The sequence below is a fragment of the Pezoporus flaviventris genome, unplaced genomic scaffold (genome assembly GCF_033815535.1).
Source record: "Pezoporus flaviventris isolate CSIRO_AGI_PZ_B2104156 unplaced genomic scaffold, CSIRO_AGI_Pfla_v1 ptg000001l, whole genome shotgun sequence".
NCBI lineage: Eukaryota > Metazoa > Chordata > Aves > Psittaciformes > Psittacidae > Pezoporus > Pezoporus flaviventris.
In genome coordinates this window covers 22,192,336-22,205,055 of record NW_026892549.1, presented here as the reverse complement: position 1 = coordinate 22,205,055, position 12,720 = coordinate 22,192,336, and the positions used below count along the sequence as shown (strand labels likewise).

Here is a 12,720-nt window from a genome sequence, read left to right as displayed (position 1 = left end):
TAGGCTATGTAGTGTAGACCTGGCAGCAAATCTGCCCAACTCTGTGTGCTGCTCAGCACCTCAGCTCTCCTACATAAGAAACGTGCCTGGCTGAGCCTCTCAATTCGGGCCAGCCACTGTGGTCCTGTTCTTCTGTAATGCAGTGCTCATTGCAAGGCCCATCAGGGCTAAATCTACCCAAATGCTCCCAGGTGTAGCATTGGCTTTTAAGTGCTTCATCTTGTTAAGCCTTTCAGGAGTGATCTTGCTCCTCTTGTCAGCATGGTTGACGGTCTTCTGACCTTCTTTGCAAGCTCTGGATGTCCACAGACAATGGCCCCAAGGAAACTTGTTCTTAAACTTTCCCCCAAAAGCTCATTTCAGTCCCATGCATGCTGCTAGGCAAATGAAGCCCCCAGTACCAGAAAAACACAGAGGTTCACCAGCAATGACCAAAGCATTAAGAGTGAGGGAGCCTCACTCAGTGCTGTCCCTAAGGGCTTCTCGGGTCTCAGAACTGCTCATTGCCTTTCCCTTGATGATACATAGCACATGTCTCTCTGAGGTGTGAGGCGAACACGAGCTGACTTTTAAATGATTCCCTGGTGACAGAAGTCTTTCCAGACTATGAGAGGGATGTGTTCATGGGCAGTATGAGATTCAGTACTTGCAAGGTAGGGGTTTGATAACTCCAGCTTGAAACACTTTGCAGCTGTCTGTTTATTCATCTTTTTTCCTTGAATGATAATCCTGATCAGCAGTTTATCTTAAAGCAACTTAAAGAGTAACTTTGTTTCAGTGAGGGGGAAAGGGATGAAAGAATGACCATGCTGAAGGCCACCAAGCAGAAGAGTGGCAAAGGAGGCAAAAAGCCCAGGTTATCTATCCATCAGGCCATGTAGCCCTACAACCATATGTGGCTTGCAACAGAAAGGCTGAAAGGACAAAAAAAGAAGTCAAAGGGACTGTGAGGAAGCCACAGACCTCTTACTGAGGCCACCCTATATGCCTGCCTCCACTGCAGATGTGTGGGCACCTTCCAATACCGTTTCCCTCTGGATATAAGCAAGGGGCCAACCCCAGGCATTGCACCTACCTGTGAGATAATAGTTTGTGCATCTTGGCCTGGGCTGCTGTTCCCATCAGGTCCCCAAATTGGACATGTGGAACAGCGTGGCTCAGAGACCTGCTCCCAGCCACATTTGGGGGGCTGCCTCAAAGCAATTGCCCCCTTGCCTCGCCAGCCCCCATCAAAGCAAATGACAGCATTTTAAGACCCTGTGGCTGTGAAAAATATTAATGTCCCATGAGTAACATGCTACTGGCCAGCCCCTGAATGTAATCTAAACCAGGGTTGAATGTATCCTTGATTCTGCCCTGGTAGAAAATGAGAGGGTGGATCTTTCACCATCCAAATCTTTGCATGTATGAAAAGCAGCACGGCATTTGCTTTCTTAAATTATTTTTGATTTGGGGTAGTGTTAAATGGGTTGAGCAAGCATAGCAGAGAGTCACCCTTGGGAAAGGCAACCTGAAAAGACTTTCCCAGGGGGACAAATCCTGAATCTGGCAGTTATAAAGCTGCTACAGCTGTCGGATAGGCTTCTAGGAAAAACAACAGGACAGTGAGGCAGGGCTGACAGCTGAACTGGTACAGGTGATGGAAAGTGATGCTATCTCACCAGGGACTGTGGTGATCACCAGCTTCTTGAAGGCTGTAAAAAAGCAAATTGCATGCCAGAACATGCAGTGGACAAAGCTGATTAGGGGCTGAACACACCGAGATATCTGCTGGTGAGTGCAACTGGGTTTTCCATCTGGAAGTCATGACTGTCTGGCCCAGAAGACAATTTAAAGTACAAATTAGATCTGGCTGTTTGTCAGAGTCTCCTCCCTGAAACACAGTAAGGACAGGGTGGTTATATAATATAAACCATTCTCGTTAATTTAGTGGTCCTGGAACAACAAACAAGCCAAGGGGGAGAAAATGGTTTGTAGAAGAATTCAAAGCTGAAGGATTCGGGCTGTGGAATTCAGTCCATATGATCCGGCAGAGATGTGTGCTGCTATTCCTGTACGTCTTGAAAGGAGACTGCCACCAGATCCTTTGCTATTTTCTGTTCACAGGGCCCTACCGATAGGCATGATATTTCAGCCTCTGTGCTAAACCCCATGCTCCAAATATGCAGGGACAGTTGTGTGCGCCACCAAGCACTGTTCCCTGCTGCCAAGGCCAGGGCACTGGTGGGAGGCAGTTCTCCCCTTGCTGACATGAAGCGGAGCCCTTGGAAGGCAACTTCTGTCAATGGATTACATGGGTTATGGCAGTTTTGCCCTGGTCCATCGAAACATCTGCTGACACAGGCATGATGGGCATTTGCAAAGGTGGGGTGTGGGTAGCAGCACCTGAGAAGAGGGGCTCTTACACCTTCTCCCTGCTGAGCCCTCTTAAAGCAGAGGAGCGTTTTTTATTTACTGCATTGGTAGCGGCATATGGCTGAAGAAAAAAACTTATTTTGAGCCTGAAAGATGTGAACCACCATTTTAAACGAATGTCCTTAAAGGGAAATTGTAAGGGTGTGTTTACTACTTTTTAATATTGATCTAGTAAGTATATATGCTTTACTCCCTGTTGTTTGTAATCAGCAACAGGCTCCTCAAATTTGAAGCAGGTACCAGTACTCCAGTGTAACTTCCAACTATTTTTATTCATATGCATACAAAGTGGATAGAACTGATTTATTGAAGAGAATGTTATAATGCATCCAGTGGCAGTTTCAAATGCCTGTGGTAAAAATGGGAGGCTTGGCTTCTCCACATGGATATTGAGCTTTGTGGCCAGAGCACTCAGCTCTCTCCTCATTGGGACTAATGAATTATCTTTTTCTGAACCAGCATAAATCTGGAATGATAATGTTGACGTCAAGCTGGCGTGAGATACAAGTGGCAATGTCTAGGGAAGCCAAAAAGGACTATTTTCCATTGACTTTAATGAGTCCCGAGAGAGAAATTGGTCCCTTTCTCTTAAAACAAGCTCTTTTCTTAGCACTCTTCTTTGGACATGCCCCTTGGGTGATTAGTCTGATGGGAATACAGTGCCTTAATGGAATACTGCAGTCCTGGGTGTGCCCTGTTCATCTCACATGTGAACTGGCCTTCCAGGGGTGTGGGGTGGAAAGTATCTTTCCACTATCCCCTTGCTGCTAAAAGGACACAAGCCCCCCGTGGCAGCTAAATACCTAAAAGCTGGTAAAGTCTTGATAGATGTCTGAGGATTTACTGATAGAGCCACCTTTAATAAAGCAGGTTAACCACCCTCCCGGAGTGTTTTATATCAGAAGTTGTGAAAGCAACAGTGATGGGAGGGAAAACCTTGATGCAGAGAGCCATGCTGCTCTCTGACACCATCAACTTGCTCCCAGGGATGAGGGCTCACATCCTTCCTGCTTTTCTTCAGCTTTGCTTTCTCTCTCCCTGGAGTACAGGGACAAGGTGTGGAGAACTGCAGCGTGGGAGGCAGAGGGCACAAGGGAGGTCTTTCTCCTGTGCAGGAGAAGCAGTGGTGTTGCAGAAGTACACTAGCAGTACTCCTTGTCTTCTGCCTTTCGCCTGTGAGCAATTTCCAGAGAAATTGACTCTGACTCAGCTCCATTAGCTACTAAACTCCCTGCTGCTGGCCTGTCTTTTGCATTACCACAAAGCAGAGCTGCTTTGCATGCTGGTGTCAGGGTCTGAATGAGCTTTGATAAAAGACCAAGTGTTGGACTGAGAGGAAGTATGTACCAAAAGTTGTTTTCAATTTCCTGAGTTTGGTGTATCCATTCCCCTTCGCTTCTGGACTCCTAACCAATCAGTCTTCTGGGGGGGCTTCGCTTCATTATTTTTCCTTCCCCAGTGCAGTTGACACTTAGTCTGGGTTTCCTAATCCTCCCAGCTCTGATTCATTAACTTCAAAGTCGGTATAAAGCTGCTGTGGGTTCCCTGGCCGCTTGTGCAGGGATACACGCCTGCCCCAGCACTTTAGGTTTTGGTTTCCTAGACAGAGCTGTGACACAGCTCTTCCTGCCTCTGGGTAGGCATGTGGCATCTCCTGGGCAGGTCTATTTGGCCCCAGGGTTTTGGGGTTTCCAGCTCATCCTATGCCTTCCCACCACATCTATGTGACAAGACACAGGTGTGCGAGAGGATGAATGGGAACCCTGTGCATGGCAGAGATGAGGGGGAGGCAGCAAGAGGGTGTGATTTAGGGTGGATGCAATAGCTCAGCTGGGCAGTGAGGCTGAAAGTATTCAGCAGCTTCTCATGAAATTTGGTTGTAAAACCAAATGCAAATTAGTGCTCTGATTTATCAATCCTATGCGTGCCAATGCACCATGGTGAGCACTTCAGTGCATGAGTAACTAACTTAGCAGACAATGCCTGAGTCTGGCTTTAATTACAGGAGGTTTTCTGCTCAGTAAGAGCCAGAGGGGAGTTGCCGCTGGGAACTGAGCAGGTCTTCCTCAGAGCCCCAGCCTCGTGCTGGAGAACGTTTTGCTCCTGGGATAGCTGGTCCTCACGCTTAGAGCTGTCTCTGCTGGTTTGCCTGAAAATCTCACCCTTATTTTCCACCTGTATGAGCAGATTTTTAGCATTCTGTCTGAGTGCCTCTTTGCTATTGTTAACACTTTGCACTACTCTAGCTGTGCTGAGAGCTTGTAGTGGTAGTCTGCACCAGTGATTTCCCAGGTTTATCAAAATGACAAGTGGCTCCAAAGCACCTTTCCTGATGTAGGTATATCTCAGACCTGAGCAAACTTTGTCTCCCACAGTCTGCTTTATAAATTTTTAGGCTAGTAAGATACGGGGAAATAGTGCTGCAGGGATGGAGGCTTTTTCTTGTCTTATTTGTAGTGATGTTGTTGTTAATCAGCTTCTCTTTCCCATCCAGGCTTTGCAAGAGCCAAGATAATAACAAAAATCAGGCTAGCAGAGATGATCATCTCTACAGACTCCAATGGCACCAGGAGGAAAAAAGAAAGCCCCAGACTGCTGCTGAAAAGAGTAAAGCTTCTCCCCACCCTGAGCTTGGCCATGAAATGCTTCTGGGGAGAGGAAAAGTACTCTTTCCTCCACAAAGAAGGGTGCAGAGGCTGGTTTGCTCAAAGCCATTCCCCTCATCTTCTGAACAAAAGGTGAGAGGTTAGTTGAAAACATAAGGAAGAACATGGGCAGATTAACTGTGCATCCACTACTTACTGCATAGTGTTCTCCTCCTGCAAAGCCTTCCCTCTGCAGGGGGTGAGGGAGAAGGGATGGTCAGCTTTTAGGAAGGGTTGGCTCCAGACTGTAAAAAACCTGGGTTTGCTTCATCCTCCCTTGCAGGCTCTGACCCAAACTCTGCAGGAGCTGCTGGTGGCTGGGCTCCCACTCCCTCCCCTGGTGCAGTCCAGCTCTGCTAGTTGTTCTCCCATAGCTCCGGGGACAGGTTCCCACCACTGTGGCTGCATGAAGCTGATTTGGCTTTGATGGGAGGGAGGCAACAATGAGCTCAGGCATTTTAGGGTTATGAAAATATAAAGCCCCAATCAGATACTACTAGCTTAACTTCTTCCTGTCTGCTCCTGCTGGTCTCAAGGCTAGCAGTTCATATTGAGAAGCCAGCCCTTTTGTTTTGTAGGAGACCAAATGATTGAAAACAGCCATGATATTACTATGTGCAGACAGTACATTTTTTTCCATGCATCTTCATAACCCTTTTCCCAAAGGATCAAATGTGTCTTTATTCTATAACTCCACAATGGATTAGAGCAGCTCCTCAGGCAGGAATTGTTCTGCTCCGTGGGCTACTTAATATTTCCTATAAACAACTGCCAAATTAGGTAGGTAATACTCAATATTACTGACCTGACAAGCAAATTATTTCTAGCTGCTTATCAGAGGAGAGACAGGGCTGGAGATGTCAGAGGTGAACTTGGGGTTAAAGATGACAAAATACTGGTTGTGTTGGGGTTTTGAGTGTGATTTTGTTGTTATTGCTATTGTTTTCCGTATGAAAAGCAAGTGTATGTGTATGGGTGCCACTGCATTTCCCTCAAAAGAAATGCAGGGAAGGTTTGAGCTCAGACCTCTGTTGTACCTTTAGGTATCTCTATGCTTCAGCTTATGTGTATTTAGTTGAGAAGAGTTTCACCTATAATGTCATGGGATAAATTTTTAAGTACTCATGTGCCTGCTTGTTTCTTGCTTCTAGTAACACTGTGTAGTTCTCTAAATAGTATCTAAACATAAGCTGTGGTATTGAGACTCCAAGTCAGAGCAGGACCCCTTGGACCTTTACAGTCCTCAGGATGCAAGATTTCCACTCTGCTTGCCCTTTGAGGAAGGGCTGCTTGGGGCAGATGGGATACTGTGTCCCACAAGGATCCTAGACATTTCCCACTCTGTGGGTCCCTGTAGCAGACACTGACAAGCTGCAGGGGGGTTGATGTTACCCCACCATGAGCCTGGCATTCACTGGGATGCAGAAAATCTGAGGACTAGGAAAGGTCCATGACCTTACTAGGAAAGAGGTAAAAAACCTCAACCAAACCCAAATCCAATTCTCTCCCTCCAACTATCCCTTTTTTATGGGTGCTATGACCATTCCCCACTGGGGCCCTGAAAGCTGAGTGTTTTCTATTCCCCTGTTGCTGTTTCTCTCAGACTCCCCTGAGATGGCATACTCTCACTGCCTTGCCTAGGAGGAAGGTGACTGCATGGGCCTCGGCCCCTTGCAATGCTCATCTGAGCAGCATTTAGTAAAGGGATGGTCTGCAGACTCTGATGTACTTCCACTTGCAAGAGTTTATTTTTTCCCCTCTCCCCTCTCCTCTCCTTTGCACTTAGAAAACATCTGTTTCCAGATGTTGTTCTTGAGTCTAATAAATGCATCGAAAGGCCTTGAGTTAATATATTTATAATAGCTGGAGATGTTAGCTGCTAGTTAATGGCTCATTCAAGCACACCAAGACCCCTGTGTTTCCTGAGAGAGAAAAAAAAAACAACGAAAAAGAGCAGAAGGAAAAAGGGAAATGGGATGTTTTTTGTTTGTTTTTTTTTTTCCTCCCTAGTAAATGGCCTGAAAATGGGAAGTTCTCCTCAGGCAGTTTTGAAGATTACTGGTCGGATTGAGCACAAAGACATCTCCATGCAGTTGGCTTCAGTTTGCAGTTAGTGACAGGAAGGACACTTTTTCTCTCTCTCTCTTTTCTTTTTTTTTTTTTTTTTTAAATTAAAGGCTCCACTTTAAGTGAAGAAAAGTGAGGAAGATCTGCTATTGTTGTGTGTCGCCCTCCCCCCCTTTCCAGGCCAAGGTATGGCAATACCTGCTGTAGATACCTTGCTGGATTGAACCATGTGTGTAGAAGTGAGAACTTTGTCTGTGCCCATCTCTTCCATTCCTGGCCTGTGATGAAGAGTGGTTCATCCCCACACTACCTACCTGGAGTCAAAGAGGGTTTATGGTCTCTTGCAGTGAGACCACACATGAGGAACCCCCACACATCATGCGCCTTTGTGAGCAGTGTGAGTCTGTTGCAAAGGAGCACTGGGCAACCTTTCTGTAAGGCATTTTGCCTATGTACACATGGCCCTGAAAGGACAAAGTGCTAGTACCAGCTACAGACTAACAAACCTGGAAAATCGCATACCTGCATGTAACCATGTCCAGTCTGTCAATTGACCCAGTACCATGTGCTAGATGTTAAATGCTTTCTTTCATTGTACAGAGTGGGTTCAGCTACTGTGGGAACTACGTATTTCTTTATATTTGCTTCAGAGATCATTACATACTTGTGCTGAGGTCCACAACTGCCCTGGAGGGCCTGTTGGAAGTGGTGGAAGTGTGTGATTACAGTCCTTGTGATGAATTGCATCAACCTGGAGGAGAGAGTGGTATAGCCTCGAGCTTGGTGTATCAAGGGCAGTCTAGCCTGCTTTAAGAGTCACCACTCAGTGAACTTACTCCCTTAGACTGCAGCTGAGCATCTGCTTCTACTCAACCTGCCTCAAGAATCACAAGCTCACAGGAGGACTGTTTTCAGGCTGGCAACCACCACTTCTTAGACTGCTGAGAAAGCTGAAGGTTGGGCTGTGCTCAACTCAAGGAGTGACACGATGGCTCCACGTGCTGGGGCCCATCTCTGGAGGCAGCTTGTTTGGTGAGCAGAGCTGCAGATTTGACACATACAGCTGGCTCAGGTTCTTAACTAAATTAGTCGATTTGTATTGGCATGGGATGACAGGGCTCCTTAATGCCTCATGGATAGAAAAATTACCCTCCCACACATCTGCAACTAAAGCTTCTGCATGAAACCCAGCTGAGTGCAGCTCCCCAGCCTGCAGCAGCTATGATATACCTCCTAAATGAACTGATCAGCTGGAGAGGAGCTGGCAGAGTGGAAGGAAAAAGCACTTATAGAGTCATTCAGGTGATGCTTGTGTCTGGACAGCAGGATCTCTGTCACAAATCAGAGCAAATGAGCAGAGAGCCTCCCCAGCCAGTGTGGGGAAATGAAATGTAGAAACCCAGCAAATTTCTGTTTTCAGATTAGAGGGTGCATTTTTGTGATTTTAGTACTTGGGCTGGTATAAAGGAGAGAGAAAGAGAGTCCAGTGGAACTATGTATAACACAGGCAGGTAGCTGTAGTTATCAGTAGTACAATCCCAGTCTTTAAGTGGCTTACTTCAGAGCTCTCTAGGATGCCCAATATCCCAGCTGCCAACTGTTACTTATCTGTGTAGATTTCTGCTTCCCAAATGCTGCATCAGCCTCTAAGTGCCTCCCCTTCATTTTTCACTGCCTGTTTATTTGCTGTGATTGCAGATAGCATCTTAGGTAACTTCATGGACCATAGTTTCTCTCTGGCAGAGCCACAGCCTCAAATACTCTTTTTCCTTTCACAAAGAAATAGGTTGCTAACATGGGCATACCTGTGAAGAGACCGAAGAGGGTGTAGGAGATTAGGGTTGGCTGTGCCTCCAAATGAATAGACTGTGGGTCTGTGGGTCACACTGCTCTGCCCCACTCATATGAGAAACTGTTGAAAGGCTGTAGCCATCAGAGGGATGTTTTCCATGCGTGCCAGAGCAGCAATGTGAATTTGAGCAGTGAGATGACAAGAAACCTGCTAAGAGAAATAAAGAAAGGATTTCCTGCCTTGCAGATGCTAAAACTCTGTTTCGGGAAGCGAGTGGCTATGAAAGACATGAGGCCATTCAAAGCATTGGGGCTGTGTGCTACTGGGCCCTCCAAGGATTTGTCAGGTGGAGAAGAAACAGTGTGTGCTTGCTTTAACCTGCTCCCAGAAGGTCTGTTTCTTCCAGCTCTCTGAACCAGAGACCGGGTGAGAGATGGATATGAGTTTTCTCTGCCAGTAACTTCCAGCGCAGGCTGCATGCAAAATCTTCATTTAGAATGCATAAATGACAGCAAAAGAGCCACAAGGGACCCAGATTTTAGGAGACCAGTTTACTGCCCAGGTTTTAATGACTGCGCACCACAGTGGGCCCTGCGCTCCTTTGCTGCTGTGTGCTCTCAAGAAGGGGATCAAAGGATGGACAGACAGGAAGGGGCTCGGCAGAGCCTGCATGTCACCCTGGAGGATAAAATATTGTATGTCAAGCTTGGAAAAATTGAGAGAGGTGGACCTCCCTTGCTCCGGAAGAACAGAAAGAGGCTTTGTCCGAAGGCACGTACTGGGGAGACTGCTCCCTGCCAAAGGGAGTTTCTGCCTGGTGTACCATGCCTGGAGGAACATGGAGGAGGTGAGAAGCTCTGCTTCACTAGAGGGCCTCAGCAGATTAGTTCCTCTAGCACCCTCGGTGCCCCCCAGCCTCGGCAGGTTATACACCCAAATCAAGCCCAAAAGATTCCCTCCTCACACTTGCAGCTTACCTGCCTGGGATGTTGCTCCTTGCTGCCCTTTGCTTGTTTTTTTTTGCAGAGCCCTCAGATACCAGCTCTTGTTTCCAAATGTTTCCCTCTGGTTCTCACTCTGCCTGGCTGCTCTCCTCAAAATATCTCGGTAAAAATACGCCACTGCTGGTGCCCCGGACTGCCCAGGGGATGTGACAGCCCGTTTGTACCATCCCGTAAAGAGCCTTTCTGCTGTGGGAGGAAGGAGACGCAGGCTGGTGTGAGCCCAGCCTCAGCTTCACAATCTCTTTCCTGCTGCTATAAATAACATAGGCGAGAGTCACTTCAAAGGGAAGGGCTGGCGGCGGAGAGGTGCTTTGGGGACCGAGCGGGACAGGGGCGTCCGCTGCCCGATCCCACCCCGGCGCTTTGCATAAATAAATAAATCATGCAGCTAGGGAGAGGTGGAGAGAGAGGGCGAGCAGAGGAGGTTACTCTGGGAAGCCGCACAGCTCGCTCATCCCAGCTCCGTAGTTCGAAGGGAGTGTGTCATGTTACAGGGGAGCCGCGATCAGCCAGAGCACAACGTCGCGGGAGCAGCTGAGAATTACCTCTTTCTAATGGGGACTTTCATGTGCGAGCTCCTGACCAGTCTGCGAAGGAACTGAAACTGGCAGCTTAGAAGGAAACAAAACCCAAGCAGCGAACCAAAAGACTGAAACACAGAAGGGGGGAAAGAAAAAAAATCCTGATCAGATTTTTCCCCTCTCCCACTCTTAGCTGCAGTTGGATATTTTTTTTTTCTTCTGCATCCCTTTTATGTGTGTGTGGTTTGTTTTTATTTTTTAAAGATCTCTCCCATCCACTTTTGTCATTATTGCTGTTATTTGTCATTTGCTGGCACTGGGATCTCCTCCTGGACGCTCTTTTTCTATGCCTTCTGGATTGTGCTTCTTGGAGTAGGAGTGAGGCTTTATTTATTCTATTTATTTATTTATTGTTTCTCAGGACAGGGAGGGAATGTTGGAGGAGAAGAGCTGGAAAGGCGTCAGCGAAGCAGCTTTTGACAGGGCGTGTGTGGCTACCCCCAGGACCAGCGACAGGGAGAGATGCTGCCGCCTCCCTCTCCTGCTGGGCTCGGGGCTGCCCGGTATCTCCCTGCTTTCTCTGGTGCTGAGCCTCCTGCTGTACTTTCGGACCTCTGATCTGCAGTCCCGGGTGTCCCACTTGGAAGCGGACAGACCCACACAGATCCCTGCCTGGCTCTCAGCAGACCAAATGGAGACCGCTATTTTGGGAAGAGTTGACCAACTGCTTGATGAGGTTGGTGTCCTTTCATTTTGCACGTACTGCAGATTTTAGGCACGTGCATGCTTGCTTAGTTACATTATCTGGTTTTGGGTTGTTTTTGTCCCCCCCCCCCCCCCCCCCCCCCCCCAGATATACTTCTGCACAAGCGATGCTGCTATGTTGAATTTCACGTGCTTTCAGGTCCCTCCCACCTCTCAGACCTGCCTGGTGTTTGCTTCCCTCTGCCCCAGCTCATGCTGTGGCTGAGTCCCAGCACTTTGCAAAGGGGAAAGCCTCATTCCTGCTACTGGTAGGGAGGAAAGAGCCTCCAGCCTTCTCTGGCGACTGGTGACATTCCCTGACAAAAGAGAGCTAGGGGTTAAACCTGGGAATTCAGTGTGGGTTTGAGTCCCTGGAAGAGGGACAGGCAAGTCATGATACAACCAGTATGGCTACAAAAGGAGGTAACTACAAGCACACTAATGTCATGATGGGCTTGCTTTGCTGCCATGCCAGCCCTGACCTTTTCCACAGTTCCTGGCTCAAGAAAATGAGACACACTGGCACTGCCAAAGCATCAGTGTAGAGCATATGGCTGTGCTATGCCTGCATGAGCCCCATCCAAAGTCCACTGAAGCCAGTGAGCTCTTCCTCTGAGGATGTATGACAGCTGCTGTTGAAGAGTTTCAGCAGGTCAATAAAGAGGGTCCAGAAGCAGTTTTTTTGTTGCCTACACCTTCTACTTTGCTATGTTGGATGCTGCTGCAGGCTGCCCAGGTTCCTCTGCCCTGGACAGTATGAGTATCCTGTAGTATTCCTTGCCATATTGGGGCTTTGAAGTGGTCTTGATGTGCCAGGGAGCAGACGGTGGCTTACATCTCTGAACTCTCCAGGCATGTCCACACTGACCTGTTCCCACAGCTCTAGGAGAGGCTTGGGGCTGAGATTCATGGCTGGGGCCCACTTCTACCCACCTCTGCTTTTCTCCATTTATTCTAGCCTTGGCTTGAGACTGGCTGGAGATATTCCTCAGCTATCCCCAAAATTGTTTGTTTGAAAAAAATCTCGTGTGCTCCCATTGGCAAATGAAGAGAGGAATGGAATGATCAGAGTAGAAGCTATTGGGACCTGCCTTGAGGCAGTACTGTTTGGCACCCAGGGGGACCACCCCCTAGGCCCCAAACCCTGCTTTTTAGGAGCAGTGACGATCTGTGGCAAGGAATTTAAACCTACAGCTGACAGGCTTAGCTACTGTTTGCACGTGGCATGGGAGCAGCTCCTGGATCAGCTGGGGTTTGCAGCCGAAAGTTTTGAACCTCAAGTTAGCAAACACCATAGGAGGTGAAGGATGTAGTTTTGAGTGCCCTCTTTGAATGACGGATAAGGGACAACAGGGCCCATGTGGCAGTAATCCACAGAAAAAAGGTTTTTAGGGAGACAGAAGTGTTGCAAGTGGCTGGACCTGTGTCCTCTGGTTGCACCCTTGCACAGGACTCCTTCCCTGCCATGGACAGGGAGTAATGTGCAGTGGTCCCCTTGTTGCTGCTGGCACAAGTCTCCTGGGAAGTCACAG

At 47.9% G+C, this 12,720-nt stretch overlaps 1 protein-coding gene across 1 annotated transcript in view; it reads left to right on the top strand.

The window, feature by feature from the left end:
* Positions 1-12,720, top strand: part of COL13A1 (collagen type XIII alpha 1 chain) — a 129,425-nt gene that overhangs the window by 25,982 nt on the left and 90,723 nt on the right. The window contains exons 3-4 of the mRNA XM_061447692.1: positions 4,910-5,153; positions 10,866-11,180. Coding sequence (XP_061303676.1) covers positions 4,910-5,153; positions 10,866-11,180 — 559 coding nt within the window. The remainder of the gene's footprint in view (positions 1-4,909; positions 5,154-10,865; positions 11,181-12,720) is intronic.